This window comes from Peromyscus californicus, unplaced genomic scaffold (genome assembly GCF_007827085.1).
Source record: "Peromyscus californicus insignis strain IS unplaced genomic scaffold, ASM782708v3 Scaffold_6__1_contigs__length_162567912, whole genome shotgun sequence".
In the NCBI taxonomy this organism is placed as follows: Eukaryota; Metazoa; Chordata; class Mammalia; order Rodentia; family Cricetidae; genus Peromyscus; species Peromyscus californicus.
Window position 1 is genome coordinate 56,084,817 of NW_026294584.1, and position 24,957 is coordinate 56,109,773.

Here is a 24,957-nt window from a genome sequence, read left to right on the forward strand (position 1 = left end):
CACTTCCACAGGTACTAAAACATAAGAAATATAGGCTGTATACTACCTAATATAATTGAACATTTGGGTGATGGATGAAAATCATTAAATAATACACAAATGCAAATCAGTAGATGCCTTCTCTAGCTAAAATACAGTAAAAGCAGCATTTTAATTTCTTTACATAAACTTTGCAATGATGGCTCATGGGTCAAATCAAGGCTGTATCTGTTTTCCATACACAATACACAATGTTGATACAGAAATATTACAAAAACACGCATAGCTCTAACTGGCAACAGGGTGTGAGAAAGGATGACTTGTTGATCACTTTAAGTTGGCAAAGAAATCTGTTTGGATTACTTTATACATGGTCCAGTTCACCCGTTTATACTTCTAAGTCATCAATATTTGTGATTTCTTATCTATGCACACATGTTAATGTCTTCCCAGCTCAGTCCAGATTTATGTTATACACAAGAAAAAAAAAACAGATGGAAATTCAAAACTAACAAAACAGAAGTAAAAAAACTACACATGGTCTTCTCACAGCATCTTGACCACCAGACTTTCCTTTCTGGTAGGCACACACCTTACCTGCAGCTCTTTTTCTTCCATCTTCCTTTGGAGCACTTTAAGACACTTGGTGAAGTCAGTGTGGTCTTGGTCAGGAGTTGAAATAAGATCACAGCCCTACATGTTGAAGACAGAGAACGTTAAGAATAAGTAAAGATTTCAGCACATGATCAAAAGGACAAGCTCTAAAAGTAAGGACACGTTTAAAAGTAAAGATAGGCTATCATTAGATAAATCCTATGAGGCCAGTACTACCCCCTCATTAGAATCAGCATCATCTTTATACCTTTTTTCTTTCACATAAAGGGACACACCAGGAATGAAGTTACAATTATAAGATGATTATGTCAATCATTTTTCCTAAGGAAAGTACATATTTTAACATATAATCAGTCCTTCAGAGATACTGATGTAATAACATTCAAGATTAACATAAGGAAATTGTATTAATATAATAAATTATACTCACAGTGAAATTCCTGAATTAAAATGAAAGTATTTCTTTAAAAGTCCAGTTTTCTTTAACCAGACTTCATCACTTGAGTTACATGAATGGAAAAACTAACATTAATATTGAACTAGTGATTATATTTTACACTTTAGGTAAAATCCAGTTAGCTGTCCTATAAGATTCCTTTTATAGTCCTGCTTCCCCATGTGAGCAGCAGCAGAAAGAACTTCCCCTGTGCACATATGTGTCTTGAATTATCTTTGAGACATTATAGAGTCACGTTATAACTTCTTTGCCTTCTTTATAACATCTCACCATCTGCAAGATACCAAAGCCTATTCCAAAAGACAAAGCCAGAAGAGTATAGCTCATCATCTCCCGTGAACTTATATGGATAATGAACCTCTATTTTTTATTCATTTTACATACCAACCACAGATCCCCCTTTCATCCCTCCCCCGCTCCCCCACCCCTCCTACTTTCCTCCAAGAAGGCATGTTCTCCCATGGGGGGATAGTTAAGCCTGGTAATTCAATTAAAACAGGACCAAGCCCCTCCCTGCTTTATTAGGGGTGAGCAAGGTGTCTGACCACATGTAATGGGATCCAGAAAGCCAGCTGATGCACCAGGGACAGATCCTGATCACACTGTCAGGGAACCTTTAAACATACCCAGCTACACAACTGTCTCCTATATGCAGAGGGTCTAGTCTGGTCCTAGGCAGGAAGAACCTGTATCTTTGAAAAGACATCTTTTTTCCCAATGTCATACAGAGGAAAAGGTATGTAAAACCAGACCAAGATGGAACTCTATACTTCCTAAATCAGTAATGAAACAATTCTTGGATTCTTGACAAGCAGCTGAGCAAGGGAAAGTTAAACATAATCCAGTGTATAGAGTTGCCATTCAAAGAGTTTTCAAGGATACAAAACACCCATACGGACTCCTAAATTATTCTAAGAACCATCCTCAGTAGATTTAAGGCTTCTTCTTTTACCTCAAGGTCTCTTTAAATGTGTCAAGCTCAACCTGTGCTTTATTCATTTATGACTTCCTTCCAATGAAGTGACCAGTGAAAAAATTAATTTCTCACCATTCAGAAATATATGATGCTCTAAAAGACATATATGTCATCTTTACAAGATCAAAGACATAATTTCCTGACCCTAAAAGAACATTGAAATTTGCTATAATCACCAAGCAAGGGCATGAAGAAGTGGCTGATCCAAAGCTAACAGTCTTAAAAAGAAAGACATATGTGAGTGACTTAGGGGTATTAACAAAGTGACAGATAAGGCTGTCACTAACTACCACTATATGGAGAGCTCCCTGAGGGTAGGAACTGTGTTTCTTTCTGTACTGTTTCCCATTCTGGCACCTATCTGCTACACAGTAAGCATCTAATAAATATTTTCATGGTGTTTATTTTTTGCAGTGTAGGAATATATTATACTAAATGTGTTAAATGTATACATATTTAAAGATGTTTATAGAAATGTGTATTGGCAATATGCTGGGGCAGCATCTTCTTGCTAAGCATACCACATTTAACAACTGAGATTTGTCTTTCTTTTTAAAATAGTGACAACAGAACAACCACACTGAGGAAATAAAACTGAACAGGCAAATACGAACAGCAATAGACAAAGGACTTAGGACACAGGACTTGCATGATTTGAGCTGGATCCCTCCTGCAGTCTAGCCTGCAAAGGATCAGAAAGTCTTATGCAAGCCGCAAAGGGAAGGAAACAATAGATGTCCAGCTGTGAAAATTATGAACCCCAACACTGACCAACATGGTAAAGAGACATATGGTGTAAGAATAGCATTCTTAGTCTTGCCGGTAGCCAACAGCTCTCTAGTTGTACTGTAGGCCCGTTCAACATTAGCGAAATCAGGCCTGATGCTGGAAACCTAGATAACTACCTGGCAGTAGTGAGGTCATGGGTCTTCAAAAAAAACCTACTACCTCCACTTGAAAAGATCAGCATAATTCTTAACATACTCTGAAATTTATCCTTATACCCACAGATAACTGTAGCTCTCCTCCCATACCAAAGAAGTGTCACTTTAGAGAAAGTGGAGAGCATTACAGAAATTCACAACTAGACACAACACAGAGATCAATAGACCACAAGGACTCCAGCCCCAGGGGATGCACCTACCACACAACTACTATAACTAAGGAAGGCTCCAGGAACACTGTGGGAGAGGGGATGGAAGATTCTAAGAGCCAGAGGATGAGGAAGACTGACGTGAGACTGTGTTTCCGAGAAATGGCTGATTAAAGAAGACCTGAAAAATGACAAGATCAAGACATGCTAACACGGGAAGGGAAGAAAAATCCCAAAATGTCCCATCTGCAAACAAAGAGCGACAGTCAACTAATGACTATTGAGAAAAGGAGAAATACCGTCTCCTAGGGCTGAGACCCATAACTGATTATCTAGTACAAAATGGTCAGCTCTGAAATCATACACACATTAACAAAAATGGACGCAGCGGATTGCACTTACGTATCTGTGCATGCACACACATCAGAATAATGATCTAAGAAAAATAGGTTATCATTTTGAGTATGAGAGGGGCACATGGAATGAGATGGAAAGAGGAAAGGGAATGGGGAAAATTATGTAATTACATTTTAAGTAAAAGACATTAAAACTAAAAATTTAAAAAATTGAAAAATAAAATAAGGATATGAAGTTGGTAGGGGTTATTTTGGATTTGGAAGTGATACTGATGGATGAATATGATCAAACTACATTGTATACTGGTTTGAACTTTTCAAATAATGCATATGTGTGTGTGTGTGTGTGTGTGTGTGTGTGTGTGTGTGTGTGTGTTGACTTCACTTTTTCTCAGTTCTCTAGAAAACAGTAAGTCTAATAAAGAGAAAGAAGGCAACAAAGAAAAAAATGATACTTATGTAAGTTATCCATCAAGGCACATCCATATTAGATGGGGGATATTGACCATGCTAAATAAAAACTAACTTGATCAGAGTCAGAAGCACTAGAGAATTGAACGTTTTTCACTGATTTGGTATTTTCTTTTTTAAAAAGTTAAAGTCCTCACAACACTCAATACTCCCAAATTTAAAAGAAAAGGACATGAAGCTTAGCATTAAAAAGACTTGAGTTTCCAATTGATGGTCTGCAAGATTAGTTTCCTGATAGTAATACATATATTTTAACTAAAAACACACTGAAAAACCCACAAAGTTAAAACTACAATGATCTTAAATAGTCTTGAGGTGCTGCTCCTTGGTAAAAACTGCATTTTCATTGATTTTTCTTAGTTTCATAAAATGTAGGGTTTTATTTAAAGCAAAAAAGTATTATTATTTTATGAGTCAGGAGGTGGTTCCAATTTCATACTGCATTTGTCTGTGTTTATTTTTTTCGTCAGTTAACAAGGAGATACTTACATGACTTAATTTTACTAAGTTTCCTCTATGAATAGGCTGCTTTCTCAAGCTGGATTGTGATTTTTGATATTATATTTCATTAATTGTAGTTTACAGTGACTTAAAACAAAAACATCTGGACTGATGCTACACAGTTCAGAATATGTTGATGCCAAGATTATTCTAATTTTTGTTCTAACCCAAAGTAATCTTTTGAAGATGTGGACTCACACACCCGCCTAAACGCTCCTGAAGTACACAAACACTAGAGGAAAAGCAAGAAGTACGGGAATGAGAGCAACTACTTTAAGAATTCTGTTCTAGTCCCTGAAAAAAGAAATTGAAGAAGATGTCAGAAAATGGAAAGATCTCCCATGCTCATGGATAGGCAGGACTAACATAGTAAAAATGGCAATCTTACCAAAAGCAATCTACAGATTCAATGCAATCACCATCAAAATATCAACACAATTCTTCACAGACCTGGAAAGAATAATACTCAACTTCATATGGAAAAACAAAAAACCCAGGATAGCCAAAGGAATCCTGTACAATAACACAACTTCTAGAGGCATCACAATCCCTGACTTCAAGCTCTACTATAGAGCTACAGTAATAAAAACAGCTTGGTACTGGCATAAAAACCGACATGTGGCCAGGCGGTGGTGGCGCACGCCTTTAATCCCAGCACTCGGGAGGCAGAGCCAGGCGGATCTCTGTGAGTTCAAGGCCAGCCTGGGCTACCAAGTGAGTTCCAGGAAAAGGCGCAAAGCTACACAGAGAAACCCTGTCTCGAAAAAACCAAAAAAAAAAAAAAAAACCGACATGTGGACCAATGGAATCGAATTGAAGACCCTGACATTAATCCGCACACCTATGAACATATAATTTTTGACAGAGAAGCCAAAAGTGCACAATGGAAAAAAGAAAGCATCTTCAACAAATGGTGCTGGCAAAACTGGATATCAACATGTAGAAGGCTGCAAATAGATCCATATCTATCACCGTGCACAAAACTTAAGTCCAAGTGGATCAAGGACCTCAACATAAATCTAGCTACTCTGAACCTGCTAGAAGAGAAAGTAGGAAGTAGTCTTCAACGCATTGGCATAGGAGACCACTTCCTAAATAGAACACCAGTAGCACAGACTCTGAGAGAAACAACCAATCAATGGGACCTCTTGAAACTGAGAAGCTTTTGTAGAGCAAAGGATACGGTCAACAAGGCAAAGCGACAGCCTACAGAATGGGAAAAGATCTTCACCAACCCTACATCTGACAGAGGACTGATATCCAGAATATATAAGGAACTCAAGAAATTAGACATCAAAATGCCCAACAGTCCAATTAAGAAATGGGCTATAGAACTAAACAGAGAATTCTCAACAGAGGAAACTCAAATGGCCGAAAGACATTTAAGGAATTGCTCAACATCCCTAATCGTCAGGGAAATGCAAATCAAAACAACTCTGAGATACCACCTTACGCCTGTCAGAATGGCGAAGATCAAAAACACTGAAGACACCTTATGCTGGAGAGGATGTGGAGCTAGGGGAACTCTCCTCCACTGCTGGTGGGAATGCAAGCTTGTACAACCACTTTGGAAATCAATATGGCACTTTCTTAGAAAATTGGGAATCCATCTCCCCCAAGATCCAGCTATACCACTCTTGGGCATATACCCAAGGAATGCTCAACCACACCATAAGAGCACTTGTTCAGCTATGTTCATATCAGCATTGTTTGTAATAGCCAGAACATGGAAACAACCTAGATGCCCTTCAACTGAAGAATGGATAAACAAAATGTGGTACATATACACAATGGAATACTACTCAGCAGAGAAAAACAATGACATCATGAGGTTTGCAGACAAATGGATGGATCTAGAAAAAATCATCCTGAGTGAGGTAACCCAGACTCAGAAAGACAAACATGGTATGTACTCACTCATAGCAGGATACTAGACATGAAACAAGGATGACTTGTCTGCTACTCACATCACCAGGGAGGCTACCTGGAAAACAGGACCCCAAGAAAGACACAGGGATCGCCCAATGACAGAGAAATGGAATGAGATCTACATGAACAGCCTGGACATGAGTGGGGGTAGTGAAAGGCGAGGGTCGAGGGAAAGAGAGCTTGGGGGAGCAGGAGATCCCGGCTGGATCAACAACAGAGAGGGAGAACAAGGAATAGGAGACCATGGTAAATGAAGACCACATGAGAATAGGAAGAAGCAAAGTGCTAGAGAGGCCCACAGAAATCCACAAAGATACCCACACAACAGACTGCTGGCAATGGTCGAGAGACAGCCCGAACTGACCTACTCTGGTGATGGGATGGCCAAACACCCTAATTGTTGTGCTAGAAACCTCATCCAACTACTGAGGGATCTGGATGCAGAGATCCATGACTAGGCCCTGGGTGGATCTCTGGGAGTCCAATTAGCGAGAATGAGGAGGGTTTATATGAGCAAGAATTGTTGAGACCAAGGTTGGATAAAGCACAGGGACAAAGAGCCAAATGAATGGAAACACATGAACTATGAACCAATGGCTGAGGGGTCCCCACTGGATCAGGCCCTCCGAATGGGTGAGACAGTTGATTGGCTTGATCTGTTTGGGAGGCATCCAGGCAGTGGGACTGGGTCCTGTGCTCATTGCATGAGTTGGCTGTTTGAAACCTGGGGCCTATGCAGGATTGTTTGGCTCGGCCTGGGAGGAGGGGACTAGACCTACCTGGACTCAGTCTACCAGGTTGACCTCAGTCTGTGGGGAAGGCTTTGCCCTGAAGGAGATGGGAATTGGGGGGGCGTTGGGGGGAAGGTGAGGGGGACGGGAGCGGGGAGAACAAGGGAATCTGTGGCTGATATGTAGAACTGAATTGTATTGCAAAATAAAAAAAAAAAAGGAATTCTGTTCTAGCTTTGAGTTGACAATAATCTCATTTATCAAGCATCTCTCATCCCATAAACAAAAGGAAGGAAAGTTACAAAAACTTAATTGTAAGTTATCAGTCAACTGCTTTTTAAGTCTTATTGTATGTCATAAATCTGCAGCTCTGTTAAAATAATGCTGTGTAGTGTCTGGGGTAGGGGTAGGGATAACAGCTCACTTCTAGAGTGCTTGCCTAACATAAGGAAACCTAGTGTTTGATCCTACACACAGAAAAATAAAACATACAATTATTATCTTTATCATATGAAGAAGGGATCTACCAGATACTAAAAACACAGTCTAGCAGAAATGAAATATGAACACCATGAATAGTAGCATATAAAATATAAATTACATTTGATTACTCATGAGAAAGTAAAACAGAAAGACAGTCAGGCTCCTTATCTTCTTCTTGCCATTTAGAAAAACTCCTAGAAAAGCTTGCTTATGTTTAATGTGTGTCTGAAGAAAATAGTTTTCAGTTCATTCTTAAATCACATTTTTCCTTTTGGCAGGTAGTGTGGATATTTGAAATAATGTATTTTAGCTTTTGCACCAAGCCACATTCTCTATAAAATAACTTTATCAGGAAGTCCTGTACTTGAGAAATAAACATGCCTCTACTAATATTTAAAGAGCCATTTTTGCAGGCTTGGATCTGTTCAGTGTGATAGGCTTCAAAGTAGCATCACTAGATCAGAAGGCAAGAAACAATTTGAAAAATTCTTTATAAAAGTAGCTTACATTTTACAGTATGGTATACATAAATGGATATTATAAAGTAATTTACATTTTATAATTCATACATAGAGTTATGTATAATTGTTCCAAGCAAAAACTACCTTAAGGGTCTACATTATTTATAATCTGTGTGTGTGTGTGTGTGTGTGTGTGTGTGTGTGTGTAGAGAGAGAGAGAGAGAGGGAAAGACAGACAAAGACATAGAACGTGACACATAAAGAAAGAAAGATCCTCAAGCTTAGGGAAGTAATGAATGCTACCCATCTAGTCAATGATATTCTACGTGAAATGTGAAAATATCACCATAAACTCATCTGAAACAATGAAGAACCAAGACAACCAAAGGAGATTTTTGAAGTGAGATGGCTGAACTTGCCCTTCCCTCAGACTTAAAGTAATTAAAACCAAAATGTTGGCAAACAATCAATGGAAGACTAGTACCCCCATGGCAGAGGAAGCCACCTGTATGGTATGCAGCTACCTTCTTGGAACCTGACTGGGACCCAGGGACATGTAATGTGCAGGTGTTGGTTGAACAGTCTTGAAGAAGTGGGGAGAAAGAATTAAATATATGCACACGCACATTTGGAAACTGAACATCAGACAAGAAATAGTGTCAGAAAAGTGATCAGACTTTGGGGGTAGGTGATCTCTTAAATGAAATAAAAATACCCATTGTTCTGTAATATTTTGATTGTGTTCTGACAAATAAAGCTTGCCACTAGCTGACCAAAATTAACTCCAGAGGTTTTGGAGAGTGTACACAGGACAGGAAGTAGTAAGGCGGGGCAGAGAGGGATCTTGGCACTTTTGGAGGATGGAACAGAGCAGGTACGAGAAGAGTGCTGGCTTCTCTGCTCTTTCAGGTTCTTACTCTGATATCTGACTCCTGAATTTTTATTGATAAAGAATATTTAGATTAGTGCTTCATCTGGCACCTAATTTTGGGGCAGGAAACCACAAGATAGCCGCTCACCCCTGGCTTTGTGGCCACTGTTTGAAACTGCAGCCACCAGAGGCAGCTGGTTTTTCCTCTTGCCTCAAGCCTTCTGAGTGACTCTGGGATTTTCCTGTTGCAGCCATTCTACAAGTCTCCACAGGCCTCAAACTCCGCAGGTGCCTGGGCTCCAAATGCCAGCAAAGTTAGCAGTCCACTACCGGCTGGCTTTGCCTTCAGACAGTTCCATGCTCTCACTTCCTGCCCATCACACTGCTGCTTCCCCATGTGCCCCTGGGACTGCCTTTTAGACAGCTGGCTCCACCTTTTAGACAGCTGGCTCCTTTGCTCCTTTTTCCTGTGGGTTGTGGGCTTCCCCTGGACCCCCTCCTCAGACTGCTGCCACCCTAGGTTAGCGGCCTTGACACCCGCTTAGAATAGCGGCTTCTATTGTTAAACAGTCCGACCTTGTGTCAATATTTTGTACAATAGCTATTGGAAATAATTCAGAATCAGTTTCTTCAATCTATAATTTACCATTATATGGCTACTATCTTACTAGCTGATTCAGATGCAGATACCTTAGAAAAAATGTTTGAAGAAATAAAGAAAATTTTGCCTTGTTGGGGATTATAAATTGTTTCTGAAAAAATACTAGGAGGAGATTCTATTAATTATCTAAGATATACAATAGGTTTACAAAAAATTCAACCACAGGAAGTACAAATTAGGAGAGGGCGGTGGTGGCGCACGCCTTTAATCCCAGCACTTGGGAGGCAGAGCCAGGCGGATCTCTGTGAGTTCGAGGCCAGCCTGGGCTACCAAGTGAGTTCCAGGAAAGGAGCAAAGCTACACAGAGAAACCCTGTCTCCAAAAACCAAAAAAAAAAAAAAAAAAAAAAAAAAAAAAACCCACAAATTAGGAGAGATAAATTACAAACTCCTAATGATTTTCAAAAATTGCTGAGAGATATTAACTGGCTACTGCCAGTTTGGATTGACAACTCAACAACTAAGAAATTTATTTCAAACCTTACAAGGTGATAAGGATTTAAGTAGTTAAGAAAATTATCAGCTGAGGCTGAGAGAGAATTGGCTTTGGTAGAACAGAAATTCTGTCTTTTTTTTTTTTTTTTTTTACCTTCTATGCATTCTCCTACCGGAATTCTAATGCAGAAGAATATTTAGATTAATGCTTCAACACATTCTACTCAAAATTAATAACACATAAACAACTTGAAGTGAGAAAGAAATTTCCAAACACTGAGAGACACTTTCTACATACAAAGGGTTGGTTTACTATCCAAAAGAAGGAACATCTAAGAATTGATAAAGAATTCATAATGACACAAGAAAAATGGGAAACTATTTTGATGAACATATTAGAGAACAGGAAATAACTCAAATAAGCCAATAATATAAAAAGATACTGATTTTTATCAATCAGAAAAATGAAAACAAAAATCACATTGACACACATCTTCTGCACAGAGCATGAACAAAAATAAAATTGTGGCATAACCAAACATTGCAACATTTTGAAGGTTGAAAAGAAGGAACAGAAATCACACATACAAGCACAGATGTATCATATGTTTATGAGATGCAGAACCACAGACATGTGACTGCATACAGTCCTACAGGGAACTGTCCTAGAACACTGTGGACACCAAACCCCACAAGGCTCATGTCTCATATGTAGAATGGAGCATCACTGGAGTACAACCTATGCATATCCTCCCATGAAACCATTCTGTATTTCCCACATGACATTGCACATAAGTGGCTGCTATGCAGAATATCTTAGTGTAAGATGGTAAAGTGAAAGTCTGTATGTGCTCTTTATGAATGGAACTCTTTTTTTTTTTCTGAATTACCTTTCAACTCTTGATTGTTTGAACTCACACATGGTTATGGTAACCAGTTATATTAATTATCATGTATAATTAACGATTTTTTTGTTAAAGTACAAAGAAATGTAAGGCATTAGGATTTTTTAGATTTAGCAATGAAACAAAGCTACTTTGAATTTTATAGGCAAATATACTTAAGTTGGGTGGTAATTACATATTTATTACTTTTTATGGTTTTACATCTCATGTATTTCATACAATTTTTTGAAATTACCTATAATTTCTTACTAAGTAGGGGTAGAAGAGTAGGTTAACTTTTGTAGTGCTAGTGGCTAAGACAATTATTAATATGGATCAAACACAGCCTTCTTCCATCCTGCCTATTAAAATTGTACAATCCTACAGTGACAGGAAATTTATGACTAATACATTTGAAATCTGAACAATTCTATTAAATGTCTATCACATTATCAGATCAAGTTGGAATATATCATCATTTATTGTCTTATAACTGGTCTTAGTTGTACTCTATGGAATCATATAAAATTAAGAACATTTGCCTAGAGTTTTATTTTTCTCATATGCATTCCACTGATCCTGATTGTTAAATCATTTAAGACAGAATATCAAATAATAAAAATGGTCCCTCTCAGCTTTAGGAGTGCTCAGATATGATAGAGATGTGTTTGTTCCCTGGCTGCATCCCTTTCTAGGGATAACAGTGATGAGGACAGGTGAAGACAACACCCTTCTTGAGAACTTCTGGATTCTCACTGGGCCAGGGTATCTGAAAGCAAGACCCACAGTGAATGCCTGAAAGCATGGATAATAACAAGTGCAATATACACACTATGTCTTCCTATGCATACTGTTGCTATAATTCTTCCATGGGGAAAGACGTAAAGCAATGTCTGAATCTTTTCCCAAGATTTTTCCCTGAGAAAGTGCATTTGGGAATCAATGAAGTTATTGGGCTTTCTTGCAGAGTGTAGGTGAGGGGTGACTTACAAGGATGAGAGCATTTCCCTCTCCCCACAACTGGCTGTACCTAGAAAGTGTTACTCAACAGGGATGATGGTTTCTCTTATAGCAACATTGATGAAGCACTTTCTCCTGTCTTCCACACTTCTATGTACTCTAGCCCTTCCCCCACGTCACAGGCAGTATTATAGGTGGCAGGGAGTATCTGGATACTCAGGGGAGAGTTTTGTGTCCTACACTCATCACCAGCCAGTTGGGATGATCTTGTACAAGGGGACACAGCTGAACTCCCCAAGAAAGTGGCTGCTTGGCTTGGAGGACAGTCACTCATAATACCCATATATGTCTATAATAATGTTTGACTCATAACTTAAGCATAAGATAAATTAAAAATATAGCCAATAACAAACAGACTTCAATAACATTAAATCTCTGTCATTCTCAATATCCTACTGCAGTGGATTCACATTTTTTCACCATGACAATATGAAAAAACATAATGCCTATCTGCCACCCATGTGGTAAGACATGATGAGATGAACAGAGATGAATGTCATAGGTATGGTGACCAAGGATTAGAAGGGTTGCTTGCATATGACCACCTCAGTAGCTGCCATGCTAACTGAGACAGCAACCAGATCACCTCTGATTACACACACACACACACACACACACACACACACACACACACACACACACACACACATACTGTGGACATACTGGGAAAGGGGATGACTCAAGGCCCATACAGAACAGATCCAGATGTTGTAAGACTTGGTGATACTACTTATAATGGTACATAATTTAAAAGTGGCTTTTTTTTTCAGTTTCTAGGGATTTGCATTTAATGTGTTAGGACTTCAATTAATTTTGACTAACTGAATCTACAGAAGATGGAACCACAGCGAAAAGAGACCCATTATATTCTACAAGGCACCTTCTCAACAAAAAAATAGGTAAAATGAAAATATATCTAAAAAATAACATTCTGCCTAAGCCAGACATTTTATTAAGAAAATGCCATAAAGGATTAAGTATTATAGACTGTTTTAAATATGAGGGCATAATATCTGCAAAAAGAAAATAATTTCTCAAGATGATTTATGTTAAAATGACAAAGAACTTACCAATACAAGAAAGTTTTTTTTTCATTCAAATAGCATGGCTCCTAGTCTCATCAGCAAAGCAGTTCTTCTCAAATGTCTACATAAGAAATAATCATATGTAGATGTACTCAAAAAGGCCTATGCAACATCCTATAAGTGATGAAGTCCCAGGAAATAGATAAATCATGCCATGAAAGCTATAGTTTAAGATGCATTGGAACTCAAGACAAGTAAGAACTGAGAAAAATGGCAACAATGACTATAAATATTTCATGAAGGTTCTACACAAGAGATCACTCATATAAAATTATAGGTAAAACTATACCATGAGGTATGAGGTATTAAATAAACGTAAAACATTAAATCATCAATAATAGTACTCACTAGAACATATTAATTATCTGAATCTGCTGAATTAATAAGCTAACAAATATGGGAAGGAATATGAAAATTAAAGGCTAAAAGTAATAGGAAGTAAAGAACACAGAGAAAATGTATTTGTTGGTAACTAAACAGAGTAGTTGCTCAAACAAAGAATAATATCCAAAGGTGGCTGGGGATTCTTCAGTCCTATAATTCCCCTGAAAACCATCACCTCCAACAGCTCTGTAAGCACTACCTACAACAACAACCATCCAACAGCTGTCACCATTACTTCCGAACCATCACTCCCCCCACACCATGATCACCATCATCACAACTTCCAACACCACTGCCATTTATACTACTATTGCCACCATTACCATTTCAACTATCACAGTCATCTCCACTACCACCACCATCACCAATGTCACCCCCATTACTATGATCACCTCCACCCCTATCACCAACATTCCCAACACTGTCATCACCATCATGTCATAACTACCATTTACAATGGGAAGATGAAAAAAAAAAACATGAAGTGCATGTTTCTGTGAATAAGCCCTATCCATTTGCTAGGCAGACACAAAGTGGAAACAATTTGTACTACCTTGAACTGTATGTTCCACCCTCCTACAAGTTTCAGAATCCTCAAATTAAGCATACCATATACCTCAACACCAATGGAACTGCAGATTTGTCTCTTGATTATTTGCCAAAAATACACATTAAAGGTACTTATTTCTTTTCCACAATTCTTTTTTTTTTTTGGTTTTTCGAGACAGGGTTTCTCTGTGTAGCTTTGCGCCTTTCCTGGAACTCACTTGGTAGTCCAGGCTGGCCTCGAACTCACAGAGATCCGCCTGGCTCTGCCTCCCGAGTGCTGGGATTAAAGGCGTGCGCCACCACCGCCCGGCTCACAATTCTTAATTTACAAATCTAACCCAATGAAATAACCTTTGAGATTTTTCTCCTTTTATACTGGCTCACGCCTAGCATCCCTCTGTGAACTAGGCAGAGGAGACTGTTCATGTCAGAAAGTTGTTATCCCTAAAACATGACATTCAATGTGTGAAAGTTCTTCACAACTAACTCCTTTCCTTCCTTAGATTCTTGTGAAAATTCCATCTTCAAGAGGCTGTCCCACCATACCACACTGTTTAATAACACGAGTTCTTAGGTTTCCCTTGGTCAACCAGTGCAGACCTGATTGTGGTGCCTCTAGAATTCTCTTACCTTACTCAAAATCTCCAAACTCTCTACAAGGCCTATCATCTCTTAGCATTCTGTGTGCTACTTACGGTCTCTTCATACTAAGAGGTACCTTCTGTGGAGAAAGTGTGAGTCTTAGTTTTGTTGACTGCTGCATCCTATGGACACTGAGTACCACAAAGTAAAGACACTGCTTTCCCAACAGTGCATGCACTCTGCCTAGGTGTGAGAATATTAATAGAGGTAAAAGATTTGATTTTCCTCCAAATTATGTGTTCTGTACTAGTGCTTTAAAAATTTGCAGTGACAGAATATTCAATGATCTGCAGGCAGGCAGGCAGGCAACTAAGTCTCCCAGAAGGTTCATTCAATAGATGATATGCCAGTCTCAAAGAATGTTAGACTGTTAAGCTTAACATTCTCTAAACAGACTAAAGCTTATCAATGACAGCAATGTGTAGTGTTATTTGCTCCGCCCATGATCTTGGGCTATGGGACCCGAAGAAGGTGGTGCTTCTTGCTCTCATATGTGACCTCTTAAAAGGAGAGGGAGAAGGGTCACATGCCCCTTCTTGCTCCTGCCTGTAAGGTGGATTTGCTCCTGGTCAGATCAGAGGACTACTTCAGCTGTCTATTCCTTTCTGTATTCATGAGTGTACTTCCTCAGTTTACCTTAATAAATTTCCCTAATATTTCTTAAACAGACTCCTGTGGATTTATCACTTTAGCAATGCTTCAAGTTCAAATGAAATAGGCTATACTTTCCTCCCAGATCCATTAGTACCTCTGCTTCTTTATGTTAACATGAGCCCAGAGCAACTCCTGGTACCTTCCTCACTCCCAGACCCAAGTTGTTCTTACATCACTGCTGAAAGCATTGTCAAAGTATGTGAAAATTACAATAAGAAATGACTAGTAATAATGAAATGTGAAGATCTGGCCTCTCCACAACTCCTACCTCCTATTCTTCACGTTCTTGACATGAGTCCTTTGCTAAAACAGGTTTGGTTATTATTTCTTTCTTTTTTTCCTTTTTTGTTTTTTCTAGACAAGGTTTCTCTGAGTAGCTCTGGCTATCTTGGATCTCGCTCTGTAGACCAGGCTGGCCTCGAACTCAGAGATCTGCCTGCTTCTGCCACCTGAGTACTGGGATGAGCTTGGTTTGGTTATTTTTAAAGAAAGAAAACAAAAAAGAACAGAAAAGAAAAAGATAAAAGAAGAGAGAAAAAGATGCCATCCATCCTTGCTTGGGTACTCATGTCCTCTGACTTTCTCAGACACACAGTTTGATATCCATGAGATGCCAGAACTTAAAATATACCAAAGATTTAGAGATAACCATATGCCACAATTCAGATGAAAGGGAGCCAAGAACTGCCTTATGTGATCAAGAACCAGTGAAAAGCCTTCGGCTCCACAGCAGAACATGTGCAGAGACGCTGCCAAGCTGCAGTTTAACTGCCAGAATCCTCAGTGTGGTCCCTGAGCAGTACGCTGCCTCTGAGCAAACGAGTCAGAAGCAGAAGAGCCAGGCACCTGGAGATCATTCCAAGAGCCTGACTGTGCTTGTGCACAGCTCTGTCATTGCAATTACAGGACACAACAAAAGACTTCTATTTCGTGTTGCTGTGGCACACTGCTTTCTAGTACTTGCAACACAAGAATTATCACAGCACCTTTCCACAGAGGAAGAAAACACTAATTTAAAGTTTTAGGTATAGCACATTGGACAAACAACATCTTTCATTTTTTTTTCTACATCTAAAACTAAAAACTGTAGAAGATAAGCTATTATTTGGCTTTGTGTCTGCCATGTTCAGGTTAATACTTAGGAATTTAAAATCTAACAATTTGAACATTATGAACATTTTTAATCAGGGGAAGATAAATAATGTATAGGGTGTGAGCATAGAGAACATACAGGCCAAGACCTTAAAGATATACCAGTCTATTATTCAAAAACAATTCTCTGTCATCTTGAAGAATGAACTTATGCTAATAAAATATTGTTGCTATAATGATATGTAACTTAGTGAGTCAAGAACAATAGACAGGAAGGAGTTCATAATAACACCTATAATTTTAACATAAAAATAAAGCATTAACTGCTTAGTATTCTATTCTAACTTCAGAGTTACTCAAAGTCCTTGAACACAAAAGTTTACCAGAAATACCTGTATATTAAATGAAAAGACAAAGTTTCCTTGTTCTCGTTCTCTCTCTCTCTCTCTCTCTCTCTCTCTCTCTCTCTCTCTCTCTCTCTCTCTCTCTCTCTCTCTCTCTCACTCACTCACTATAGAAGAGGCAAGAATTGAGAATACCTCCGTAGGGTGGGATTTGGATGGAGAGATGACCTAGGTTCAATTCCCAGTACCTACGAGGCAGCTGCTGTCTGTGGCTCCAGTAACTGATGACCTCGTCTGTCCTCCACTGGCACTGCATACACACATCGCATAGGTATACATGAAGGCAAACCACCCATACATAAAATAAAAATAAAGAATACCTCAACAGGGTTGGTAAGACAGCTCTGCAGGTAATACAGCTTGCTGCCAAGACTGAAAACCTACATTTGATTCCTGGAACTTATAGTGGAAGGAGACAACTGACACACTTATGTTATCCTGTGACCTTCTTAATACTCTCTCTCTCTCTCACACACACACACCCCCCTAACAAAAAGAAATACTTCTGTAATCCTAAGAGGAAAAATTTATTCCATAATTATGTTTCAGGTAATGTGAAACAAGAGACCTTCATAAAAGTTTAAGAAGTATCATACAAGTATAACAATGATATATCATTAGAGAAAATGATGGTATAGTGGCCAGCATTGCTACCTTCCAAAAATAATGAATACCTATATATGTAGTTAATCCAATTTTTTATTTCTTTGCAGTACTAGGGATTGAATCCAAGGTGCACTGAGTTACAGCACTAGATCATTTTATTAAATCTCTTAACAGGTGAAAATTTAAAATGTGCAATTTCTACACTAAGGCAACAAAAGCTCCGAGACCCACTGCAATACACTGTGATGGGTGATACTATCCATATAATTGTCCATGGATTACACTTAGTTCTCCATGCAGGAGTAAATGAAGTGTAGAAAATTGAAAGCTAAAGAATTAGATTGTAGGACTGGGGATGCAGGTCAGAGAAAACAGCTTGCCTAGCATGTGCCAAGACTTGGCCTTGGTTTAAAATATCAGACTGTAATGTGAAACTTATAACAACAACAACAACAATAATAATAATGAATTAAATAACAAGTTAAAAATAACAACTTGAAATAATTCATAATTATGTAAAAGACATAAAAATTATAAATAAAACAAATTAGTTTTATGTTTAGCCCAATAACTTATAAGAATTGAGTAAACTGAAGAATAGAAAGAGACAATTTACATTAACTGAGGTAGTGCTTCATATTTGAGATAATACACTCATGGAAAAGGTAGATGTGATACAAATTATGCTTGAGGGAGAACTTCTTTCTAGGGACTAGGAATGTAGGCTCAGTTGGTAGATCATCTGGTACTAGTCAACCCTAGTACTAAATTAAAAAATTCTTGCCTGGAAAATTATTATCTATTACTTCAGGAAAAAGGAACCTTGAGAAAGGCAGGGAAGACATGTTTTTCCTCATGAATGGGGAAATCTGTGCCTGCATCTTAGAGGGGAAGAGGGAGGAGGTACCAATCAGCCAGTGAAAAGGAGTTTGATGAACAGACAGAGAATGGCTGAATTATAACTCTCCTCCTCACATTCTCTTCATTTCTAAAATATAAACTCAGATAAACCAGGCAATGTGTCTAACACAGGAAGGCAACAGTGATGGTGTGAATCTGGGTATTGAATATGGCTGCCTGGAGGAAATGATACTTTCCTTCTGATTCCTAAGGTGGTTTGTCAAGTCTCAGTGATCACTACTGGCTCCAGTAAAGTGCAGCATGCAGTGATGTCACAACGGTGCTTTCCTGCTGGAAAATGCGAAATGCAACCTTGGGGGCAGCTTAACAAACACCATAGTATAAAGAACTCCATAAACAATTCAGGGTACTTTTGAACAAGTTTTCATCTACTTCTAAGGAAAAGACAGCAAGGAAACAAGCAGGCGTCAGGGACAGAGTAAGAGAACTATTGATGAAGAGTTTCTACAATATGACCAAGGATGATAGGTCCACTGAAACACTACCAGTGACAACATGTGTAACAGACACAGACACAAAATGCTATAAAAATTAATCCTGATAACAGCAACATCACAGATAACCTAGAACAAGAGTAGCTTTATGTTCAGTGTGGTGTATACACGGAATTGTTTTTTTGTTTTTTTTGTTTTTTTTTGAGACAGGGTTTCTCTGTGTAGCTTTGCGCCTTTCCTGGATCTCGCGCTGTAGCCCAGGCTGGCCTCGAACTCACAGAGATCCGCCTGCCTCTGCCTCCCGAGTGCTGGGATTAAAGGCGTGCGCCACCACCGCCCGGCGGAATTGTTTTTTAAAGTTCAAAACCTAAAGTTGTGTTCAGTATTTAGATTATTTATTTTTAATAGATTTAGATTCATGTATTTTAAAATTCTTCGTGTGTACGTGTTTTGTCTGCATGTCTCTTTGTGCACCATTTTGTGTGCCTGGTATCTGTGGAGGTCAGAAGAGAGCATCTGGCAGGAACTGGAGTTACAGATGGGTGTAAACAACCATGTGGGTGACAGGAACTGAAGGCAGGTTCTCTGGAAGAGCAGGTGGTGTTCTTAAGCACCCACCCATCTTAACAGCCCCCTTCTATTATTATAACTAATCTATTTTGTTAATATATAAATATTTTATATTTTGCTACAAAGTGTCCCCACAGCCTCATATATTGAAAGCTTGCTCCCTTAGCTGATAGTGTTGTTTTAGGAAGGTAGTAAAAAATTTAGAAGGTATAGCCAAGTAGGAGGAAGTACGTCACTAGGGGGAATGCCCCAGAATTCTCTGTTTCCTGACACCCATTCCCTCCATCTTCTTCCCTCCCCCCTCCATTCCTGACAATTATGATAGTCAGTTTCACCTCAGACCCAAAGCAACAGATCCTGACTTTGGTTGGAAATCAGGAACCAAAAAGCTAATGTGCCCACATGTTGCGAAGCAGGTAGTAAGCATTAAATGAATACAGTCATTTAACAAGTTCAGCATGGAAAGGACAGTATTCCTCTAGGCCAGAGATCAGCAAACTTTATGGAAAGAGAGAGAAAATCATTTTTATTATGATTAGGAGACTACAGGGCCAATTACTAGACTCTATCTTTAAAGAAACAAAGAGGGAGAGCTATGTTCCACTAAACCTGAAACTTTAATTTCATGTGGTTTTCATGTGTCATAAAGTATTATTCTTCTTTTGATATTTTCAACCATTTTAAAAATGTCAGAGCCACTTTTGGCTTGCCCACAGTGCAAATACAGACAGAAGGCTGGGTTTGCCCTGTGGGCTGTCATTTACCAACTGACACCTGTCTGACTTACAATTCACTCTTATGACTATGCTACTAAATCTTACGTATGTGCAAAAAAATTAATAGGAGGAAGGGGGTTCAACACTTTAAAAATATCTCTCGGAATCATACACCTTATTCTTCTGTAAAGAATTTCACAAAAAAGCCAAGTCACTGATCTGAACTATATGGTAGTGTGTGGTAACAGGCACATGGTTGTAGAGCCTTACTACAGGGGCAGAAGAATCTGCAGACCTTAAATGCCACAGGCAGCCCACTTCACCCTGCTGACCAAATTATTGTTAATACTTCCTGAAGAACATTCTGTAGATGTTTACAAAAATACTTTAAATTTACTGACAACTAAAATAAATTATTACAAGGCAATGGGTGTCAATAATAAACCTAATTTCAAAAGACCAATGCAAAAGTCATTAGACTGCCATTTTTGATTACTTAATTTACGGTTTGCCAATAATTTTGCTAATGTAGGTTAATGAGTTTTTACATTTTGCAGTTATAAAACCTATCAGGTTAGAAGATGCTGACTCCTCTAAAACTCCTTAATGGGAAATAAAACAATCTTTTAAAAAAATGTAATAGGATATTAATTGTGATTTCATGCAGTATATCTAAGAAGAGACTTGGCCTCATAAAATAAGAAACAAGGAGTTGAGTCTAGTAAAATCATTCCCAAGTTTGCTATTAGCTCACTCATTTTAGGTCAAGTCATTTAATACCCATCCATCTATCCAGGATAGAAAATAATTGCACAAATTAACCTGTAACCATTTTGTGGGGCTCTGAGACATCCATGGTAACTTCATGGACTATGTTTATAAGGTTACAAATTCAGAACTGCTAGTTCTTCTTACTCACTTTGAAAATGTATCCCCATTGATTTGCACAATGACACACAAAGTACATGAAGTTTATAAAGTCTAATACTCTCTATAAACGGATTTCTTTTCAAGAAAATACAGTGTAATTCTTTGAAAGATTCAGATAATCTCTAAAAGTATCCATTTTAAACTGTAACCAATTGATAATTAACTGCCTTCCTCAATAAATTAACAATAAAAGTCAACCACTGAGTATACGTGGTATTAAATACTAGGTGCTATGTAAATTATATTCTTTAATCCCATGATAATTTAAAAAGTAAGTGTAATTATCACAGTGTAGTCTGCTCAAATGGAAAATTTGAGAGATAAGGTAACTTGCTGAAGGCTACAAGCTGATGAGACTTTGACTGGAAGTCCACATTATTAGCCAACCAAGCCTTGGACTCACCCCTGTTATTTAAATTGGGTATTTTGGAAGGTTTGAGCAGAAACGTGGCTTTAGCTTAACCTTCATTTAGTTTGCTTTCTACAGTCCAAATGTCTGAACATCCTTTAACATGTAAGCATCTGGGACACCATGAGTGCACACAGCTTCCATGTGAACAGAGATTTGGAAAGTGTCATGGCTCTTGTTGTCATCCAACAGTGGCTATGAAGTCTGGCTGTCCCTTAAAAATAAACAGAAAGACCAAAATCGTTTACTGATTTCCTTCCTTATAAATTATGTAGCTTTATTATTCACTGATATATAAAAACATAGGACTATTCATATTAGTGGGGGTGATGTATAATATTTCAATACAGGTAATCTTTCAATCAGTTGAAAGTATATCTATTTCCTTATTATTTCATTACAGTAAAATCTTTCAGAACCTTTTGTTCCGTCTTCTTAAAATAAACATCATTGCTGCTTAAAGTCACTATCATATGTAATAGAACACTAATACTAGTTGCCCCTCTCTAGCTGAAATACAGAATCTATCATTAACCTTTCTCCAGCCTCCCATCCCTCCCAGCCAGCCAAACTATCATCCCACTCTCACCTTTCAGGAGACAAACATTTTTAAATTCCACATCTGAACAAGACAATGCCAGTGTTGCCTTTCTGGATCTGGCATCACTTAACATAGCAATTACTCTTTGACCAGTGTTGCTACAAATGACTGGATCGTACTCCAGATAGTGGCCAAATGGTCTGCTGTGTGTATGTATATCACTTTCTTCTTCTGTTTAACAGGATTTAGGCACTCACGGTGTTTTCATTAAGTTTTGTTTTGTTTTTCTTTTTTTTTTTTTTGTTAAAGGAATTATGTTCTAGAGTCAAAGTTACTGGGGAAATTATTAGACCACTGTTTTAAGATCCCTATTTTTGTCTGTTGAGTGTTTTTAAAAAATATTCTAGAAGTGTACATCCTGTTTGAAAGACATGAATGTGAAGAGTCTTTTTAAAATAGCCATGGAAAAGGTAATTCATGGAGTATTTATCTTGGAATTTAGGCTAATTAATTTACTAAATTTCTCATCAACAATCAAACTCTTTAAGGGAAAGATGACATCCACCAAAGAGGAAGGAAAAAGAAGGGTAATTATAGAGTATAACACAGAGGTGGGTGTTGTCCACCAGAGAATCAAGTGGCTCAAAGGGACTAGAAAGGAATGAATAATCCCTGAGGACGAAGTCACCAAAGATTATCTTTAATACTTGCTCTAAAGACATGAAATACAGTTTCCTCTGGACTTACATTAGAATATTGATAGGTATTTTATATAAGAAAAGGTAAGAGTATTACTGAGTTTTAAACTTTTGGCTTCTACATTTAATCTTTCCTAATTCATTGCTAAAGTTATCTTTCTTCCTGCATGTATGCAAGATATACAATGAAAAGTATCTTCAAAAGTCTTGGTAAAATTGAAGATATTAAATTTTAATAGTCATATTTCAAAATAACCTTTTAAATAAATTGACTGGAATTCTAGAAGTAGAAACTGGCTTGATCGAGGACATAACAGGCAAAGAACGAAAGGAAATGTACTCTAGGTAATCAAAGATACAGATCTAAAATTAGAGCAAACACATTCTCAAACTTTCTAAGAATTGTAACAGTTAGATAAAACCAATTAGAATCCCAGTGATCCATGTGCATGGATATAGTTACAGAAGCTATTTGTTTACCTGGAGAGATGTAATCACAAAAGAACCACCTTCCATTTGTTTGTTTTCAAAAGCACAGTGTGCTAGACTGATGGTCTAACTGGAATTACTGGCCTCTTTACAGGCACTTCAGTTTCTCACACTAAAAATGACTTTTTTTTCCTTTTAAATCACCCAATGGCAACTATGAATGATGATTTCTTGAAGGAGAATGTCACATGATTAAACTTTTAAAACCTCAAAGTAACAGGCAGCTGACGCAATCTTGTATTCTCTTTCTAGTTTTCACCCAATTTCACTTGTAGCAACTCCGCATTCAACCCCAAACGAAGATATTCCAATCTAGTGTCACCTCAAATGCTCTATGCATTGCAAAATAACACTTCTTTACAAGGTGGAATTGACTGAAAGTTACAGCATTTCCAACAAGAAAAGTCACCCCTGTCAATGCAAGTCAAGTATCTTCAGAACAACATAAGGTGCCTAATGGGTGCTTCCTCTTTAAAAGCATGGTCAGAATTCTATGAGTGCCAGAAGGTTCAGAAAAGAAGTCTTCTTTCTTTTTTTTTTCTTCTAACTTTTTATTGATTCTTTGTGGATTTCAAATCATGCATCCCTATCCCACTCATCTCCCTGTACCTTCACTTCTGACCTCTGCCCTTGCAACCCCCCCCAAAAAAAATTTAAAAGCAAAAACAAAAAAACAAAAAACAACAAACAAACAAACAAACAAAAAAACCCAAACCAACCGAACAAACAAATAACAAAAATCTTGGTGTGGAAGCTATAGTGTGGCCCAGTGAGTCACACAGATACCCTTTGTTCCATCCATCTTTACTTCTAAGTGTTCATTGCAATGAATCTCATTCAAGGCCTCTGCCTTTTGCTACACCACCGATAATGGACGATCTCTGGCTCCTCTTGGATATTCTGCTGTTGCCTTGTGTCATGGAGATACTGTAGTTTTGGATGAAGTGGATGTTGGGGTGGGCTACCTTGCAGCCCTGGTTCTGGGCTTGGGTGGTAGCTGGGTTGGTCAGCCTGCCAGGTTTCCCTCACCCTCACCACCAGGGTAAGCTCTCCAGCACTGCCCAGGTTAGCTCTCACAATGCAGCAGGCAGCAAGGCGTGGGGACCAGTTCTACTGCTCTCAGGCCCTTGGGTCCAGCTCACACTCACACCACCAGGGCCAGCTCAACTGTTTTGTCCAGGCAAGGTGCAGGGCCCACTCTCCCAATTGCAGCACTTAATGAGGGGCAGGGCCAGCTCTTCCATTCTCATGCCCCTGAGCCTTGCTCTCCTGCCTGCTGCAGGTGGCAAGAAGTGGGTGGGGGGCAAATTTCCCTCACCCATGCTACCACATGGCATATAAGGGAGGAGGGTAGCTCTCCTGCTCTCATGTTCACAGGTCTGGCGTATCGGTGCCCGCCCCCCCCAACAATAGGGTCAGCTCTAGTGTGCTACCCAGGAAACATGCAGGGCCAGCTCTCCCTCTCTTATGACCTTGGGGCCAGCTCTCTCACTAGCCCAAGGTGTCAAGGGGCAAGGAGGGGGGAAGGCAACTTTCCCTCACCCATGCCACCACATGACATACAAGGAGGGGAAGGGGCAGCTATCCTGCTACCATGTCTACAGGACCGGCTCACCTACAACCCTGCCAACAGAGTCTGCTCTACCATGATGCCCAGGTGAGGGGCAGGACCTGCTCTCCTGAGTGCTGCTGCCAGTGAGGGGCAGTGCCAATTCTCCCTATCTCATGACCTCAGACCAGCTCTCCCACCTGCCACAGGGAGCAAGGGGCAGTGTGAGGAGCCATCTCTGCCTTACCCATTTAATCATATGGCACATAGGGGGTGGGATCAGCTCTCTTACTCTCATGCCCTCCAGGCTAGATCACCTGTGCCCACGTCAACAGGGTCAGCTCTACCGTGCTACCATGGCA

General features: G+C 38.9%; 1 protein-coding gene across 9 annotated transcripts in view; it reads right to left on the minus strand.

Annotated features, from left to right (window-relative positions):
- Window positions 1-24,957, minus strand: part of Tpk1 (thiamin pyrophosphokinase 1) — a 321,619-nt gene that overhangs the window by 151,170 nt on the left and 145,492 nt on the right. For all 9 annotated transcript variants that reach the window (XM_052719170.1, XM_052719165.1, XM_052719167.1 and 6 more), the window contains one exon: window positions 577-672. In XM_052719170.1, coding sequence (XP_052575130.1) covers window positions 577-672 — 96 coding nt within the window. The remainder of the gene's footprint in view (window positions 1-576; window positions 673-24,957) is intronic.